Source organism: Serinus canaria, chromosome 1A (genome assembly GCF_022539315.1).
Source record: "Serinus canaria isolate serCan28SL12 chromosome 1A, serCan2020, whole genome shotgun sequence".
Lineage (NCBI taxonomy): Eukaryota > Metazoa > Chordata > Aves > Passeriformes > Fringillidae > Serinus > Serinus canaria.
The window spans coordinates 39,061,049-39,081,250 of NC_066314.1; the positions used below are offsets into that span (position 1 = coordinate 39,061,049).

The window sequence follows — 20,202 nt, forward strand, 5'->3', positions numbered from 1 at the left end:
TTCTCTCAAGATGTTTGAGATACACAAAGGAAATCTTGAATTATATGATTTCTGTTAAGATTGTTCCTTTTCTTTTGTAGAGGATACAGAAAGTTTCATTCATCTGCCTTTAAAGTGAACTGAGGGCATCAAAATGAAATGCCCTGAAATGCCCTCTCTGTGCTTCGTGAAAGCTGCAGGTTCTACAGAATGTTTTCCTGAGCCATTGCCAAATCACCAGACAGTTTTGCCTTTCAAAGACATGACCCTGGGTGCACATCTGAGGTGAGGCATTTGTTTCTCAACACCAGAGGGAAGGTGACTTATGCTTGTTACAGGATGAAATACTGACTGTGCATTGTTACAGGGTATTTTCAAGCAGAAGTCTCTTGCTGGAGCTGTTTTAAAAGAAGGGGTGTAATGAGAAATCAGCAGTTCACCATTAATTAACTGTTTTTTTCTTTGAGTTCATAAAAATCTGTGTGTTCCCTACTACAGAGAAAGCCAGGTGTTGAGGCATTGTGTTTGTGTTACCATCTTCATATGCTAGCAAAAAGAAATAAAACATGTTTATCTGAAGGTCTCGCAAGCCTGCTTGTACAGCTTAAAAATTACTGACACAGCAAATAAAGGGCTATGGTCCATAAGATCTATCAAGAGTTGCAATCAGATCTTTGAACTCCATCATTTCAAGAAATGAAAGACTAGCATGGGAGCAAAAAAGGTTAACAAAAGAAACACAAGGTGAAAATCTGACTGTGTTCAAAAGATCAAATTTGTACTTCAAAAAACAATTAAATAAAATTAAGTTAATACAAGCTGCTTCATTTATGGCTAATCATCACACTTAAATACATGCCTCCTTTTTAAATATTAATGTATCTGGATAATTTTACTAGTACTGTTACAGCTATTACTTCTATGGTTTTATGACAGATATTTGATTGTCTTTTAATGAAAAAATTTTTAAAAATATCTGAAGTTTTCTTATTAGAACAGCTCTAGTGAGTTTAAAAACAATGGAATTATTTGTTGCTACTTTATTTTCTGGGAGATATAGTTGCTATGGTATGTTAACATACAACGTGATAAACAAGATGCTGACTCCACAGGACATTGCTACCCTGTATGACTTCTACTTGTTTGAGATCTGCCTGTTATGAGAAATGGCCTCATCTTACTCTGAGATTTTTGCCTTACAGACTCTTCTTTTTATTCATGTAACTGCAAGGAGGAACTGGCAGAAGATCCAACAGTAGAGATTGGACCCAGGGAGCTGGGGGTTTTCTGTCGTTGGTGTTTTGTTGTTTGGGTTTTTTGGGGTTTTTTTCTTTTTTTTTTGGTTTGTTGGTTTTGGGGTTTTTTAGGGCTCAGGCTGCACACCAGTAAATTGCAAAGCTAAAATTGTAATAGAGTTCAGTTTCAAATGTGTCTGCTTCATTCATTTTTTCCACATTGAAAAAAGACAGAGGCCAAGAAAGCAAGCTTTGCTGACTTGAGGAACCAAAAAGAGAGCTGTCCAATCTAGAAAAGATGCTTTGTTTTACAGCTCTCTGGAGAAACTGCTGTTGTGAAGCTCTATGGCAAAGGGCTATTAATAAGAAGAGTGGTGGAAAAATATTCATGTTCATTCTTTTTTACTTTGGAAGACAGTAAAACCCCAAAACAAGTAGCATAATCAAGTAGTGGCTTGGAATGTATACTCTAGGCTCTGCAGAGAGCTCAGAAGCATCCCACAACATTATTCATTTCCTGTTCCCTAGGGGCTAGACTTCATTTGACAGCTACTTTTACTCTGACACAGACTAAGGAATGCTCCTCATCTGATGGTGAGTGTAAAAAAGTAGCATCTTCAGACTTGAACAACAGTTTTCCTGACTTCCAGCAGAACAGTTGCAGGCTCTGACAAATCCAAATGAAGAAAACTTACTTCAATTTTCAAATATTGAAATAATATAACCAGTGTAGAGGAAAAGTATCTAGATATTACTAGCATCAAGTACTGCAAGAAAAATAACAACTGCCTTCAAAATAGATGGGCAAAGAAGGACATCATATGCTTCTGAAGTATGGCTTCAACTGTACCATGGTTTCTTAGTGTCTGTTTTAAAACTGCATTTCATGCCTTTGTGTAAAGAATGTGAATACTTCCCTGGAACTGATCACTCTTAAAACAAACTGGTTTATGGGTCCAGGTTAAAAACCAGACAGTGGAAAGCATGCAGCAATGCTGAGTATGTAAATTCTTGACATTTTAAGCACGTGCACACATGTGTTTGTACACACACATATATGAGCGTGGGCATGGACACACAAAACCAGTGTTTTTATTAGTCTCACTCTGCAGGTCAAAACTGCAGAGGTGTTGAAGACTGTGGAAGAGATAATGTTGCAGATAACACTAAAATATTCATATTCTTTTTATGAAGGTACGGAATGAAGAAAAAAAAATCATTGCTACCTACTACTTATCAATCATCCTCCTATTTAAGAGGTTTTGATAGAAGAATCAGAATGCAAATACATTATATCAGATCCCATTGCACCATCAGTGAAAGAAGATGTGCATAATGTGCAGGCTGAATTGTATTTCTGTGGTGTTTGTGAGGTCCCCAGGACGAGGTGAGAGATGAGAATTTGACTCCATATTCTCAAAAGGCTGTTTTAAGATGTTATATTATATTAAAGAATGCTGTACTAAAGAAGGAGAAGGGATACATCAGAAGGCTTAACAAGAATGATAAAGAAAAACCTGTGAATGATAAAGAAAAACCTCCTCAAAACCTCAACAGAGCTGGACCATGACTGGTCATTAAACTAAAGCAATTCACATGCCGGATAAACAATCTCCAAATCACATTCCAAAGCAGCAAAACAGGGAGAAGCTGAAGCTTCCCACCTTCCCACCTTCAGGAGAAGAAATCCTGGCGAAGGGATATTTCAGAAAATATCGTGGTGACATATTTCTATACAGCACTGGATAAATGGTGATGGACAAATTACATAAAAGAGTAGAGTCACTTATCTGCCCCACTCGCTCCTGATGCCCACTCCTGCAGTGGTTCTGCTGGATGCTGCTCAAAGAGAAAAGGATTCTCTGCACCACGCAGGAGAGAGTGGTGCCAAGCCAGCAACATTCCTGTTATATTCACACCTTAATATTAGCAGATGTTTAGCAGGGAGTGATTCACAGAAAGGAGCTGAGATGTCAAATACCTGTCCCCTGTTCTGACTGACATGACCCTTGAAGCTCCATGTGAAGGACGCTCCAGTGGCTGGCTGGGTGTGCCCTTCTCCCCCTGCCTCACTCCAGCTCTGCATGAATTGCTGCTTTACTGCCTCACGTATGGCTCTAGCCTACAGATTCCAACCTCAATTATCACCCAGCACCATTCTCCTGAGCAGGCATCAAAGAAATCTCAATCTGTAGAATTCAAATTCAATGGTCTATCAAGACTGTGTTTCCAAAAGCCATCTGGAACAAAACCTAACATTTTAACAAACACTTATCCTGATATAAAGTGTTCCCTGTTGTACATACACTGTTGTTGTTAGAATACTGCTAGAGCTCCAGCAAACAAAGTAATCCCTTCAGTTATGCTTTTCCCCAGGAATTTTTTCACAGTATGTGAGTAATTGTACTGAGGTGTTTGTCAATCATGTTATGCAAACAAGCTCTCGGTGATTATTTCTCTTGGAAAACATCCATTTACCCATAAAACTCACCAGAAAAATCAAATTTGTAAGTTGCCACAACTTGTATATATTACACATTTAGTCTCAGGAGAATAACAGTCAGGATAAAATCTGCATAAATGCACAAGGGTACTTTCTCTTGTAAATTTTTGGATTGGCTTAGTTCCTCATAAATCTACAAGATAAAAGTATCCAAAGTCATAAAGAAGCTGTCTAGCTATTTTACAACCTTATATTGTAATAGTATTGTATTATTTGCTAGAATAAAGAGATGGCTGAATTGAAGTGTATGCCGGGGTCAGTAGTTTTTTCAAGTATTATTCCCCAGTATGTAATTTGTAAATAACAACTATAATAGAAATATAATCAAGATATTGGTCACTGGAGCTGAGCTACAAAAATTTATAATTCTGCAAAATAACTCATCATCTGTCAGGGCGGAGGATAAGACCAAATATTACAGATTGAAATGAAGTTATTTTCAAACTAATTATATAAGACTTTTATAATAATCTTGGTACAGCTGATAACATTGGGTTTAAGATCTTCAGTGGAAAGGCTTCTTTTATTCCCCTTAGAAGCTATACATCCAAGATGATATAGATTATTTTAGAAAACAGGATCAAATACTTGTGAAAATATTCTTGTACTTCAGGACTATTAGGCATTACAAATATAACAGCTATTGCTATTTTTATATGGAGTATCTCTGCCTCTTTATGATGCTCATTTTTTGAATAATACTAAATGAGCTGAATTTATGCACATAAATTAGTACTTCTACATTTTCATTTTTATTACATATATACATCAGAGGGTTGCAGAGATTAATAAAAAATCCTTTTTATGTTCAACAGAGCAGAAACAAAGAAGGATCGCAAAATGAATATCAATAAGAAATTGTTGAAAATCAATAGAAGAAATTAAAGGATAACAAGGGAACTCTATAGCTAACAGTAAGGAAAATAAAACTAATTTAAGGTCTATTTAGGACAGAAGGAATCCTATCAATTCTGTTTTGGCAAAATCTGATTATAAAATCATAAATGGCCTAAATTTTCAATAAATACTTCTACTTGCTACTTGGGGAAAAAAGAAAATGGTAAATACACAAATTGTGTATTTACCATTAAAAAAAAATATTTAACAGGTTAAAAAAAGGCTAAGAACTTACTGGATGACTGCACTCAGAGGGTCATGCTGGTTGGAGACAGTGAAAAGTGGAATAACACAAGGGTCTGTCCTGTCTTGTCTGACATATTTATTAGCAACCTAGGCACAAAACTGGGGATAACAACTGCCATGCTCAAAGGCAAAGGCAGGACTTGGATTCAGACCTAGGCAGGCCAGAGGAACAGGCAAATGTTCCCCTGGGGCAAGGACAAATGGGAGTCCTGGACCTGGGTTAGAAGGACGTGGCACCACGTCGCATGATCCACTCCTGGATTTGAGGGCATTCTGACCTGGATGAAAACACTGCTTCCATGATCAAGTGTTTTTGTACTTTACACTGTGTTGTGAAAAGCAGCAGAACCAGTAATGCTGGAATTCAATTCTCCAGAGGAAGGGACTCCTGCCCATCTGTGCTTGGGACCGTGCATAGGCTGAAACCTTCATTCTGTAACCCCACCTGAAGGCTGCCCTCACTCTCCCCAGCGCACTGGTCATCTAAGACTCAGGTCTCATGTGACACAGTAGAGTAACCTGGGCTCAGACTGCCACTAAAGTTCTGTGGGAAGGTTTGTAAAGTAACAGAAGACACAAAAGTCTCATCAAGGGGTAGTATTACTGATACAGTATCAATAGTAGCTCGAAGATATAAGAGAGAAAATACCAGGATGAAAATATGAAAAGGCCAGACAGGAAAACAGGGAGGTTAGTTGGGATGGTCTGTTTAGTTTGGAATGAGTTGTGAAGCATTGGGTCAAACTGGCAGTGCTGTCAGTGTTGACGCTGCTGGTGGCAGACAGCACACTGAAGTGGTGAGGATATATGGTGGTGTCCAACCCTTCCTCCTTCTGAATGCTTCCAGACTCTCTGCCAAGGTTTTTCACACCAGAGGTGGTGGGCACACTGTTGTTTAGACTAACAGCTCATTCCTAGCTATTTCTTTTATGTTAAATAATAAATTTTTTCTATTTTGCTTAAAAGGTGCATCTAGCCTGACTTCAGGCTGTCTTCATGCCTGGCTGAAGATGCCCAAGTGAACCAGCCCAAAAGGGAGTATAACAGCATTGCAGCAGCACAGCATCACATGGGTTGACCTTGGGGCACTGACTTGTCTCACAGATGGGTCAATATTTGCCAAGACTCCACTCAGTAATTGCAATTCCCCTGGAGACTCTCTACAAACATTTCCCAGGAACACGGAGCACAGAATAGGCATCTATAAACAAAATAACAAAGCCTGACCTTGTGGTACTGGTACCTCCACTAACTAGAACTGACTATGTAGATATCTGTCAAAACTCTAACTAGAACTCATTTCACTTTGTTTTTTCTTCCCACACAGTTCTGCAGAAAAGACTTTATACAAAGTTGCTTTGAGAGACATCAACAGAAGAACAGTCAATGACAGATGTCACCACCATTACAGCTAACAGATAGAGGTCCTGGGCTGAAACTGTGTCCAAGGCCCAGAAAAGCAGATTAGGCAGAGATTATCTAATCCCAGCACCTCACAGTGCTCCATGAACAATCCCTGTGTACATATGTCATGGATGTCAATAATCAGCTTTTGGCCCTTTGTGGCATTCACATTCTCTGAACGTGAGTCCTTCGCCCGGGGATTTTTCTCCTGGAAACTGAAAGGCAGAGAGAGGCCTCAGAGAAAATAAAACACTTCTTATCTCATTTGCTTCTCCTGTGTTGTGCTCATGTGGAATGTGTTTGGAGATTGTTTGCCCAAGGTGATTGCTTGATTGGACTCTGGTTGTTTTCACTCATTGGTCAATCAGGGCCATGCTGTGTCGGGACTCGAAAGAGTCACGAGTTTTCATTATTATCTTTTTAGCATTCAGTAAGTATCTTTTCTGTATTCTTTAGTATAGTATAGCATTCTTTATGGAGTTCTCTTCATCATTCTCTCCCCTTGTTGGGAGAGAATTCCAAGGGCTATTGAATTTACAACAGCCTTTACTCCCAGTCCTGTCTGCAAGGTCACTGACCCTACTGAAGGAGCTCCTCCAGCAGAATCACTGCAGGGGAATGCAGGCACATCCCCTGTGGCATTTTGGATTGGCCCCCTAAACAGGGGCTCACATGGCTAAAAGTATTTGAGCTGCCTGTGACACTGGCGCCACCACAATACTTTTAGCCACAGCTGTCAGCACCTGCAGGACAAAACTGAGCACAGGGAAGCTGTGGAATTGTGATTAGTTTCTGCTGTAAAGAGGGTTTTTTGCTGATGCTACTACTGGGATTGCAAGTGGGAAATGGGGAATTGTGGCCAAGACTCTCACTTAGCATTGGATAAGAGTATAATGTGGTAGAAAACAAGGTGTTGTGCAATGCACAATGGCTTGTAGAACAGTTAGCCTTGCTCAGCTTTCATGCCCCTGCTAAGACAAAAATGTTGATAAACTGGCAATTAGCTCTCAGAAGAGTCCAAAAATTATGGAAGCAGATTCTATACTGCAAGACTTCAGGGTTCCTTCTAAATAGTTCAGGAAGGATAAATACATATACAACTGTTACAATTTTTTTTGTGTAACTGGCAGGATATGGCCAAAATTTTAAGAGAACAGCAAAAAATTAAAAGTAAAGGATACACCTGAGCAATTCAAGAAAGCTTTCCATTGATTCTATAGTGCAGACATAATTTTAATTTATAATCAGGAAGTTTTAAGGAAGATGTGCACAACTTCAAAAACTAGCAAGTCTTAAAGACTTCATTAAACAGAGCTGCTGGGTTTTGGTCTTAATGTCCCTTTTTTTACATTTTTTAATATACAAATTGCTGTCTCCTGATGAAATTTAGCTCCATGCCTCCACCCAGTGGGCTTTTCTTAACCAAGAACAAAAAGTGACCCTAAAAAGTGCATGCACACACACAGTACCGGTAGCAACATTGGTGGTGTGAATTATTTCTTTCCATTTTTTCTGTAGAGTGGATCAGTTGAAATGTAGACAGGCATTTGATATTATCTTCTGCAGCTAGATAACCACAAATCTGAGATCTTGAAAAACGTTTTATTATTGCTTCCATCATGTGTTTGCCATTGCTATAGGAACGGTAATTGGGAAGCACTCAAATCCAGCTGTCACCAGACAAAAAACTTAAATTTCAGAGCGGGATTTTTTTAATCTGAAATTAGTTTTAATTTTTAAAATAAGTGATGAGCAGATTACAACACTGGCTTGTGATTATAAACAACCCTTTACTTCGTAGTACTTCTTTTCCACATGTAAACTACGGAAAAGTATATTCTATGTTTTTTTCTTTCCATATGAGATTATTTATTGACTTGCAATGGCACCCCTGCCTCAAACTGGAAGAACTATCCTGGATATATATCCTAAAGAACTTATAACAAAATGAGTTCTGTAGATGCCAACGTCTCTGTTAAATTACAAGTGGTACTTCAGATATATGCACTGGTTTTGTAAAACTGTGGTTCATATAAACTGAATATTGTTTACACTAAGAAACACATGGTTGTTACCAGTTCTCCAATTGTGTTTTGTTTCCATTCCTTTCTTTTCTGTCAGGCTTCCAACTCAACTGTGGTGTGTCACTATACATTAAAAAATATAAACTTACAAGGAAGTGCACATTTAATATATCAAAGAAGAAAACACAGTTTAGGGAGATGTCTTTATGCCAAGCCAGGAAGAAGATCCCTTCCTTCATTCCAGACTGAGAAATAAAAAATACACTTTTATAATCCCCCACCACTTTAATGACATTTTCCTTACTTCAAGTACCAAAACCACTCCAGAATAAACTTCTTTCCCATACAATAGCTCTGCTACTCTCTTCAAAGATCTGTTTACAATTTACTAATACTACCATAGAACTGAAACTCAAAGACAATAAAATTAAAGGATAATGAAAAGCTTTTCAGCCTGTAATTAATCGGCAGCTGTTAACAGATAAGAAAATCTGCAGTGTTCAGTACAAATTAGATTTTGGTGGAATAGGAATAATAGCCCAAATATATTAGATAATGATTCAAACTGCAAAGAAGTCATACACCAATCTTCTGTTCTTATATTTCTTATACCACAGGTCAAAGAATCATTTCTATATCAAGTGCATAATTTTCTAGGAGACTGCACTCTTTTGAGAGATACCTAATACAAACTGACAGACAAAGATGCTTCAAGCTATTCCTGCTTTTTGGAGGGGGGAGAGAATTGGGTTTTTTGTTTTATTATGTTGAGGATTATTTACAGCTGCTAAAGGTCTGAGATAGCTTAATTTCACATTTGCCAAATGACATTCTAGGGAAATGGAAAGAGTCTTACTACATGTTACAGTTTCAGGTTAAGCTCACTTCTGATCTGTTTTTTTCACTTTTTTTGGTTTTCAGTTGCAAGCTTTTCCTTAAATATTAAATATCCAAACTTCACCATACCAATGTTTTTGGTTTGTGAATCCAAGGAAGTTAATTACCTATTTTAAAAGAGCTTACCCAAAAATCTTCAGAAAGTTAAAAATATTTTTAAATTGTCTTAGTGTCAAAGTTATTATGACTATATTTTACTTTTGTAGAATACCTGTACCTTTCAGAATCAAGGAATTTGGAAAACACTATTCATTTGGATTTTATACAGAGAATTAAATGTAGGTCCATCTTCTAATCAAAATTCTTAGGCTTTCTTCAGTTGTGAATGCTGAAGGTATGAACAATACTCAGAATTTAGTTGGAATTTAAAACTTTAGTGAAAAATTTTTCAGTGTAGAAATGTTTCCTAATATCCAGTCTAAACCTGCCTGGTGCAAGCTGAGACGCGATTTCCTTTTGTGCTGTCACTAATTACCCAGGAGAAGAGGCTGACCTCCATCTGGCTACAGCCTCCTTTCAGGCAGTCTTAGGGAAGGATAAGGTCTCTCCTGAGAGTGTCAAAGGTCTTACTAAAGTTGAGGTAGTTAACATCCACACTTTTTCCCTTATCCACTAAGCCCATCACCTTAACACAGAGCAAGATTAGGCTGGTCAAACAGCACCTGCTTCTCACACTCCCATGCTGGCTGGGCCTTATCTCCTGTTTGTCCTGCATCTGATGTGTGATGGCAGCCAGGGTGATCTGCTCCGTGACCTTCCCTGGCATCGAGGTCAAACTGTGAGGTCTGTAGTTCCCCAGATTCTCTTCTGGTTGTTCTTGTAAAAAAAGAAATAGGAAAAAGAAAACTACTCGGCCAGAAATTAATAAGGCTTAGGTTGCAACTTAAGGAAAAAAAACAAACAAGATAAGACATTAGAGAAACAATGAGGTAGCTTTTTATTTTTCCTTTTTGTTTCTCTTACTTTATGTGATTAACATCAAGAATGTACTTAAGCCTGACTGACTGAAAGTGCAGCCCATTCCTAGGAGTGCTTCTTCTGAAGAGATACAGCAAGTGGGGACACGGGCTGGAAGAGCTGCCCTGCCCCGACTCATGCAGTGAAATTTGGATAACTTGCTTTAATACAAAGTATGATGCAGAAGTTGAAGGTGTTCCTGTCTATGTTGTAACTGTTTTGTACCCTTCCTGCACTCCCAAAGAAAATATTTGTTAAATACAAAACATTTGTAAGTTTTGGCGTGTTTTATTGCTCCTAGTGCAAAGGCAATTTATCAGCATACCTCCACTGCCTTCGGAGCAGATTACTGTATGGATGGAGGAGCAGCAGCTCATACACTTGAACACTCAGCAAATGAAATTACCACAAAATGATATCTATATATATAAGATTACTGTTTAAAATGTTATTTTAAAACCAATCACTATCACCTGGACATTGTTGTTCAGGTGGTAGTGATTGTTGACAGTTTTAAAATAAAAAGTGATCATCTTAAGATACTGCCTGAAAATCAGACTAGTTTTTACAAGTAAGTATGTGAAGATATGGGTGTGTAAATTATATCCACAAAGTGGGATCCTCAACTGGAGTTTCTCAACTGACAAATGTTGTGTTTTCTCAGCTGGGTTGATGGCAAGATATAAAAAAAAATACAAATGCAGGGATAACCTCTCTTTTCAGGAAAAGACAAAAATCCAGATTTGAGAATACTGATCCAAATTGCTATTAATTAAAAGCTACATGGAAGATAACAAATTTCATTACAAAGCTATACACAAAAGGTAGAGCAATTCAAATGTTACAAGTTACAAAGCAGCTTTACGAATGGGACAGCAATTATATTACCAAGATCTTTATATCCAAACCACTTTTGAACCTTTGGCAACTTTTATTCTTTGTGGAGAAATAACAGCCATCCAAGTATAGTATATGTACTTTGTTTTCATATGCTCAATCTATCCAAGAGCACACAAAATATGCTCCTAAAACTGGCAGTTCTTGAGATATCAAACACATCACACACATCATTTTAATCCTCCCAAGTGAGTGCAATTTTAGTAGTCACAGTTGAAGGAAGTATTAGATTCATGGTCAGAATTAGATTCATGGTGCTACAGCCAATAACTTTGAATTCAAGATGTCACACAGCTAGCAGAATTTAAGTATAAAAATACAGACCATTCATTTTCAAGGTACCAAATCCCTTTCACTCTCAGCATAAAATACATATTTTCAGGATGAATATGTCATTACTGGACTGATAAGATAAATAAAGGCAATAACAAAAGTAATATGGAAGCAAAAAGACATTATTTATTAAACATAATATAATAAAATGTCCACAGCTAACTTAAATATATGCAGGGGTTATGTATTTTGCTGTATTTTCTGAAGAAGAAATTCTACTTGTAAATTTAGATTTGGCTGTCCTTTCTTTGTCTTCTTACTCAGTATTTTAAAAGCTTCCATTTTCTTTTTCTTGTACAAACGTTGAGCTTCTTCTCTTTGTTGTCTTCTTTTTTCTGCTTCCTGAAATTAAATAAATATGCAAGATTATGAAACAATTACAAACCCTTTGTGACTGTGAAGCTATTTATAAGTTCATTTTTGTATAGGTACTGGCAATTAGGAATTGTAATGCCAATAGAACCACCATTCCTCTAAAGCTGAATCAGGATGTTCTTTCAGCACATACTGCAATCAGAACAAATTATACAGCCTCAAGCTTCAAGAACCAAGCTTTCTTCAGCAGAACATCCTACAGTAAGGCTTGCTGCTGCAATGTATTCCACTTCTTTTCTGTGAAATGTGTGCCTTGACTACTCTCCCTAAATGACAAACTATCAAAAAATTCACTTTCTCCTCTTGAGTGCAAGAAAGAAAAAGGTGATGCAGCAGCTCCCATGTAAATATCTTGCCAATCCAGATGTGCTAGGATACTGGACACCTCTGCATGGGACAGGTATGGGACCTATCTGGACCACGTGTTGGGCAGGTTTGTGATGCTAGGACAGCTTTATCTAGGGGAAATTAATCCAGACCAAACTATTAGTGATCTGTTCTCTTTAAAGCAACACAGACTGTCTTTACTTTTAAGAGAGAAGGAATGAAACCACAAACCTTAATCAAATGTTTACCTGTAAAACCTTCCATGGAGCACACATGCAATCAAACTACTAATGGAGCATTAACTACATACAGATGGACTATTAACACTATATATATAATCACCACATTGTAACATTCAGATTTTATCCAAGATCTCACAACCCCTTCTCCAGTGTTGTGATTTTACTCAGTAATTTGGGCAAACATCCAGAAGCCAGATAACCAGCTTACTTCACTTATATCACATCCTACCAAAATATGCAAGACATCACAAATCAGACTGAAAGACCGCTTCAATTCATTTGGATAATTTCTTCTCATCAAGTTTATTCTTTGAAATGCAGGGCCATGCTGATCACATAGGCAAGCATTTCTGCAGAATGCCTGAACAGATGATAATACATGGATCATATTTTTGTTTTCCACATCATAGATGGCTTCAGTAATGTACAAAAACTAGCAAGAATTGCTCTCTGATATAAAATTTACAGGATATAACTCAAGGAAAGATTTCTAAGCAGAAATCTAAAAAGCCTTAGGAAAAAAACTCCAATCAAACAAACACGCATATGGAAAAATATGCACAGATAACCTCTCTCCATTCAGAATCCTTGGCTTATTTTACCATAATAACAAAAACAATTTATCCCCTCTTTTTAAAAAAAACAGAGCAGCATCAGATCTAACTTACCTGTAATTCACTTTGTATCTAATAATTTTCCTGTTGTTCAACATATTCTTGTAAACAACATCCAATTAAGCTACCAACCAAATGCTTACTTTAAAGCAAGAACATTCATCTCACTTAGACAACTGTTACTTACGTTCATATTTTTGCTGATCTTTACTAAATACTAGCTTTTTTTAGGCCAAAAAAGGCCTTTGAGGAGGCCAAAATTGTGTCTTTAGGCTTATCTCTCTTTCCAAGATAAATAACAACAAATCCAGTGTTTGCTAAAACACATGACAATGAAGTACATACTTTACTTTTTCATCATGCTCCACCTAAGTACTCCACCTAAATGATTATTGTTATTGGGGCACTTAGCTCCTGTTTTGCCTAATTATCTTTAATAAAAACAAAAATGCTAACATCTGCACTCAGGCAACTCCTATGTGCTGCTCAAAGAGAACTCCCTGCAATCTTGCTGGGGTTTTGCTTGTTCTCATCTTCTCTAAATACGCTGGTTAAAACATTAATTTCTTTTGACACAATCTGCAGCTAATATGGAAGAAAGCAGCCATCAGCTGAATAACCATGGAACTCACCCAGAATCACAGATCAGCTTGCATAAAACTAAATATAGCTGAAGAAACAGTATCTTTTATACAGCCATATATTCAATATTTATACAGTAGCTACTGAAATTTAGTATGTCACCAGAAAGTTACACAACTTCTACAATGTTACACTGTATGCCATTTTACAGTACAACAAAGAGTGTCCTGGGAGAGAAAAAAACTAATTAAATAAGGACCTCTCAAATTAATAATTCAAGTGAGCTGATTGACAATGATGATACTACAATATGCCCTGTAATTATTCCAATAAAATAATGCAAATTAAATTCAAATGTAGGGAATGACTAATAATTTTGACAGTGGATGCTATTAATTTGATTGTTTCACTGTTGGTCAAAGTACATAAAAAAGTAAAATGAAGATTGCATTATGATAATGCCCTAAGAAACAGGATGCATATTTCATTTTTCATCACAAGATGATGGTATTGTTATTATTTTCCCTTCTACAAAATTTAAGAGGGCTAATATAATCCACTGGGGTATGCAGACCAAGCTCTAAGCTCTTCTTTATGTACCAACTAACATAATAAAATCCTGCTATGGGCAACTGCAAGATAAAAATAGTAAGAACAAAGAAAATGATTCTTTGAACGCCTGTGTACCTGAATACCACTGTCAAGTTGAAAAAGACTGCAAGAGTGAGTTCCAACATGTCCTGTGGTCTTCCCTGGGTTCAGATGGAAGACTGAGAGGTGGAAATGGTATTAATCTAGATTCTGTTTAAAATCAAGAAATAACTCTGTTTAAGATTTACCTCTTTCTTTCTAGCATGCTCAGCCTTTATTTTCTCATACTCTTCTTTTGCCTTCTGATTGGATGTTTTATTTTTAAACTTCTCTTGAGTCCCAACTGACCTGGAGGGAAAAGTACACATTCTTGAGACACTGAGTACCATCAAACAGACATAACCATAGATACCACAGCCACTGCAGAATCACAGCACAGTCTTCCACTGCTTTTGTCAGTGAAGTTAATTACAAATACAGGTTTCAGAGCACTCATCCTTCTACCCTGAATGGATTGTTTGCACTACTCTTACATGATATCAACACCATGCCAGGCCATGCATGAGCAGTCAGCAAGAAAACATAACAAACTAAACTCCTTCAATGCCAAATGTACCAAAGACCAGAGTGAACACAACTGTTAGTAATGCATACACTTTATCTGCTGTATCTTCACGTGGATGATGTTCCCTTAAGCTTAAAGACTGCCTAAAAGAGTATTGCCCATCATTCAAACTCCTCATAGCTAGAAAACCTGAACATACTAGCTCAGAGCTGCATCCTCTCTTTCTAGTTCCAACACATGGGAGAAACTGCAGAGATGAGAACATACATTTAGAAATACCACTCTCTTATGGAAAAAACCAAAAAAATTTCCTTTCTTCTTACCTCCATCTGGTGGCAGTACTGTGCAATGACATCTCCTTGTCCCAAGTACAAAACCGTTACACTGCCAATTATTTTTCTAACCAGCAGGAAAAAATATTTAAGCAATGTAACATAGCAGCATTTTTAGTAAAAATGAAAATCACCCCACTAAAGTCCATGCGAACTGTTAATATCTAAAATATTCCTTTCCTGATGGAATGAACTACTTTTCTTAAAGACATGCTTTGAAAACTTACTCTGCTGCTTTATTAAGCTTTTCTTCTGATGACACAGAATCATCTGGAGTCCTGCGCCTCTTCTTAAGCTTTTCTTCCTCTGCAAGGTAAAGATGTTTCAAGTGCTCTGGATAGGTATCTGTAAACTGATCATCCTGCTGGGAATGCACTTGTCTTCTCTTTTTCAGTAATCTCCTGTACTGTCGTTCAATCTTTTGTTTCCTCCGAAATGCAAATCCTCGTCCTGAAAGCACAGGAAAAAGGCAGTTAAACACACCTGCACTAAAACAGCACCAAACCATTCAACTGCTGTCAGGACCCTTGCCATCTGTCTTCTTCCCAAACTGAAAAAAGCCACTACGTGTGGCAATTTCAATAAGGACCAGTCATAAGTTCAAGAACCACTACGATTAGGTTGCTCCCTACTGCAGCATTGCAGCTTGCAGAAATTTACTGAAAATGACTGCCCAACCCCCCGGGAGAGCACTGCAAACACTGCTACTTGATGCCCACTCACCACTATGCACCTATGCCACCTTTTTGAGTCCAGGAAAAGGTGTACTACCATTTCACCTCACTCCTACTTTTGGCAGCTTTTAAAGCAATATGAAAATAGATTCTAAAATAAGCTCCTAAAAGCAGTCTCAAGAAGACACTGGTAATAACTCTGGCGGCAGCAGCAGAAGTGTGCAACAGCTGTGACACAGAAAAAAGTCACTAAATTGTCCGATCACTCTACATTATTAATTCACGTCTTTTCACTTAAATAGTATTTATTGCTACTACTTTCTCTCTACACATGTCCAGGAAGAGCTTTTCTACAGCTACATCATAGAATCATTTCTGTTTAAAGGAAAGTTTAGACATTAGCTGTTTCAGAAAAAAGCTATTAAAGAAAACTTATCAACCTAAAGTTGAAGATGCTTTTTTCCTAATGCTTAAGATCTACTGACTTTCACAATATTTTCTAAATGGAAGTCAAATTAGTTTCAACCTCTCCTTTTACTGTTTCTCCAAAGCTGCCACTTCAGCAAAGTGCTGCTGAAGGCCATACCCTTTTTCCTATTCCTTTTTACATCTTCATAATTGTCTATCAATAATGTGAACCTCTCCTCAAGCATGCTTCTTGTTAAATGTACGCTTTTTCTATGGAGAAAACTCAAAGCGAGTCCTGAAGCCGAAGACCATCGCCACGCGGCCCAGGGTTTGCAATCCGAGCCCCGGGAGCTGCAACTCACACAGGCCGCCCCAGCCCCGCGTCCAGGGCCACGAACACCGGGGGCGAGGCGGGACTGCGGGCTCCGCCAGCCCAAAGCTCCCGCCGAGCCTGGCAGGACTGGCCCCAGCCGGGACGCTCGGGTCGAGCCGGCTCGCAGCTGGGCCAGGGAATCGGGCCTCCTTCGGCGCCCCCTCAGGCCCACCGGCGGCCCCGACTCACCCTCTTGGACGCTGCCGACAACGCTGCGCAGCAGGACGGGCCTCCACCGCCGCTTTCGGCCGGGCCCGCGGGCCGCCGCGCCCCCCTTGGCCGCCGCAGCAGCCGGCCCGGGCCCATCGCGCCTCGCCGCCGCCATCGCGCTTCCGGCGCCGCGCACCGAGATGACGTCACCGAGCCGCGCCGCGGCACCGACGGGCCGCGCGCGGGGCCATGTCGCGGCCGTCGCGCGCGCTCCCGGCCCAGCCGCCCCCGGCGGCGGCGGCGCGGGCGCTGCGGCGCGCGGCGCGGTTCGTGCGGCGCGCGCTGCCGCTGTGCCGCGCGCACACCGTGGAGTTCTTCACGCGCGGGCTCTGGCAGCGGCTCGTGGCGCCGCGCCCCGACGCCGTGCTCGAGGCGCTGCGCGCGGCCGGGCCGCTGGCGCGCCCCCTGGCGGCGGGCTCGGGCGGCGCGGCGGCTCCGTGCGGTGAGTGGGGCCGGGGCGCGGGGGGCGCGGCCGGGCTGGGAGCTCCACTGCCGGGGCTCGCGGGAGTGCCGCTCGTGAGGGGGCGTCTCCTGCCGTCAGTTTCATCCTGCTCGTTTGGAAACGAAACTCCAGAGTGTGAGATTCCTTCACTGTGATTGAGCCTTGAGGAACACAATTAAAATGAAAAAAAACCCAAATCAAACAAAACATACAAGAAACCTCCAGGAGTGGAAAGATGTAAAAGTTAAAAGAGTGTTGGAACCGGAGATGCGGAGGAGAGCTGGAAAAGGCTTGAACGGAGCTTTCCTGTGTGTCTGTAACAGCCCGTGTCTGGCACGGGAAGCAGCTGCTTTATTTCTGACGAGATCTATTTAAGAAGCACTTCATATTTTGAGTAATTTTCACGTAACTGCAGAGGAAGCCAGCTAGGCTGCTGTGTTGCTGAATGTGCTGCAGCCCAAGTAGGAGGGAAACGTAGCAGTAATGCTCCTTCAGGCAGGGCACGGCAATGAAGATGAAGCATCTGAAAGCTCTGGTATCTGGGGGGACTGAGCCCGAGCAGAGAGATCATTTTCAAATCCGAGGTGAAATCTCTGACAAAGCACTTAGCTGAGAAAAGTCAGTGCCGTGCCAAAGCATATGGAGTGTAGATATCTGTCACGTTGCGTTAGCTCTCAAATCCTACGGTAAATGGCACTCCAGGCAGGAAAGAGTGTGGAGTGTAAGAGAAGGCTCCACAGTAAGTAGTGTGTGCTTTTTTGGCATAGAAGACAAGCTAAGATAATGATTTGGACTCAGAAAGAGATTGAAGAACTGTGAATTGCTACATCACTAGCGACATTTCTCTGTTGGATCTGAAGACCTCTAAAATATTAACTGTGAGATTCATTTTTAAAAGGTTGAGTTGTTTGGGGAAAATCCCACAGAGTTTATTTATGTATGGAAAAGACACTGGATTATGAATTACCTTCAAGAGCCAGATGGAAACAAGACAGTTATCTGGTCAGCCAGCAAAAGTGTTGGGAAGCAGCAAGGACAGGCTAAATGTTCTTGACAGGTAATGTCAGAGTCAGAACTGATTCAGAGCAACAGGACTTAAAATTGAATGTAAATACAGGCTGGAGCAAAACTGATTACCAGATGCAAACATCATAAAGAAAACAGTAAAGGAAAATTACTCTGATCTAATCTGTTTCTATGGGAAAGTACATGGAATGATTCAAACATGGTAGCCTGTAGAGTAGCATGAGAATCAGGAAGGCAGAGTATTGTTTTGTAGAATTCAAAATCGGATTCAACATGCGTGTTCCAGAATCTGATGTAGAGATTACTGGAACAAAAAGACAATTTATGTCTAAAATTAAGCACGTCTTTTGAAGAGTATGAACCTTTCATTCTGTGACTAAAATATGACATTTCTGCTTTGGTTTCTGCTGGAATTGTTTCTGCTAATTACAATAAAAAATTAAGAATTGCCCCTTTTTTCTGACTTTCAAATTCTAGTGTGCTATTTAACAGAATGCACTGTAGTGGAGTGGGCATATGCTTGCTGATTTGTTGGCTCACACCTTACTAATTTTACTGCATGGTATCTGTCCATCCAATCCCATGATGAAAATACTTCAGAGTAGAATATGAGTTTTTTCAGTGAAGATACCTGCAAGCATCTACTTATATTTGCAAATTAATGCACTGCTAGCCTGTATTAAAATTAGGAGGGAGAGAGAGAAATGTAGTATCATAGCTCATTTGAGTGCATTAGTGCAACTCAATAACACTAGGGATCAGAAACCAACCATTAGAGATCTTGAAACCCAACATAAACAGAAATTACTCTTCCTTTTTCAAACTCGTTTCCTTTTAATGACCATGTGAAGGATGGAACCCTTGTTTTCACTGGTACCCTACAGAAAAATGTAAGATCCCTTTTTAGGTTCAGAAACTGGTTTGAATACATCAAAAAGCTGGCATTTGCCATATTGCATTTTGTTTATCATGTCATTGCTGTAAATTGGACACAGGCACAGACAAATCTGTGTTTAAGTATTTTCACATTTTACTGTAAATTACTTCCAACTTTGGGGCATGTATTTCTTTCCTCTCAAGATTTGTTTGCAAATGTATAGACTGACTGGTTTAAAGACATGCTAGATTTTCTCTTGTGAGCATCCAGAGTAGAAACATGTCCAAAAACCTAACGCTTTTAATATTCATAAATAATGCAAAGTTCACCAACTGCCATTCTGTAGCTTGAAATTAGGCTTCAGAAGCCTTAGTGCAGTTGGTTCCTGTTTTTTAGTTGTCAGGCTGGGACAACAACTTAAGTTAGGTGGGAGTGTTATTAGGGGTGATCTTATATGAGAGTCTGCTGGTTCTGTCATGTTCTCCCACCAGATAACCAAATTAAGGAGTGTTACAGAACATGGGCATTGCTGCATTGGATTTCAGTTAAGTGAGATTTGTAAGAACAGTGATTATATTTTATGTCAGCTGCTGAAAAAGTGAAAGCACATCTATTTTCTTATCTTTCTGTAATAAATCTTGCAGAAGAGACATTGTAAAGCAAAGTTGCCCCTTCTTCCTGAAAGCTTCAGTCTGTATTTCTCCTCTCTAATATCCTGTTACAATCTTACCCTTCATGAAGACTACACTAACTAAAATTTGTTCAGACAAGGAAGTTGTTTATGGAGAAACGTGGCTTTCTTTTTAGATTTTGTAGCTGAGAGGAGTAAGAAGTGCTGTGCGGACAACAAAACCATGTTAATTCTGGTCATAGCTTAGACAATATTTATGCTTTCTTAGATATAAAATTTGTTTGCTGTGCTTGTGCCTTTGTAGTGTCATATTGTGAAAATTAACATGGTTTGGGACTGTTTTCAGTGGGCTGTAATATATGCATGACCTTTCATTGTGGTCATGCAAGGAAATTAAGAGCATTAGAGCTGAGGTCAATCAAAACAGCTCAATCCATTGTCATGCCAGATTCAGGAAAACCACTCTGCCAGGTATATACTTCCTCAAAATCTACCTATGACACAAAAGACGAGCCAGGAGACTTTTTCCCAATTTTTGTAATGGTCTGATTGCTGGACTGG

At 39.4% G+C, this 20,202-nt stretch overlaps 2 protein-coding genes across 4 annotated transcripts in view; one reads left to right on the top strand and one right to left on the bottom strand.

Annotated features, from left to right (window-relative positions):
* Positions 1-11,476: 11,476 nt before the first annotated feature.
* CCDC59 (coiled-coil domain containing 59) lies at positions 11,477-16,812 on the bottom strand. Its single transcript, XM_030238607.2, has 4 exons — positions 16,645-16,812; positions 15,228-15,450; positions 14,352-14,451; positions 11,477-11,714 (listed from the first exon to the last, which is right to left on the bottom strand). Exons 1-4 carry the CDS (start codon positions 16,778-16,780, stop codon positions 11,553-11,555), a joined length of 621 nt encoding a protein of 206 aa, XP_030094467.2. The 5' UTR covers positions 16,781-16,812; the 3' UTR covers positions 11,477-11,552.
* METTL25 (methyltransferase like 25) overlaps positions 16,763-20,202 on the top strand; it is a 45,984-nt gene continuing 42,544 nt past the window's right edge. Inside the window, exon 1 of one of the 3 annotated variants that reach the window (XM_050969689.1) lies at positions 16,763-17,107. In XM_050969689.1, the coding sequence (XP_050825646.1) occupies positions 16,855-17,107 (253 nt within the window). In that variant the 5' untranslated portion in view covers positions 16,763-16,854. The remainder of the gene's footprint in view (positions 17,108-20,202) is intronic. The other 2 variants (XR_007776530.1, XM_030238414.2) reach the window with 2 other exon arrangements.

What these genes read in the sequence shown, in the direction of transcription:
- CCDC59 (XM_030238607.2), bottom strand. Translation starts at nt 16,780, where the DNA reads ATGGCGGCGGCGAGGCGCGATGGGCCCGGGCCGGCTGCTGCGGCGGCC. An exon ending in TGTCGGCAGCGTCCAAGAGG is followed by an intron (nt 15,451 to 16,644) that starts GTGAGTCGGGGC and finishes CTGTGCTTTCAG; the next exon opens with GACGAGGATTTGCATTTCGG. An exon ending in AAGCTTAATAAAGCAGCAGA is followed by an intron (nt 14,452 to 15,227) that starts GTAAGTTTTCAA and finishes TTTTCCCTCCAG; the next exon opens with GTCAGTTGGGACTCAAGAGA.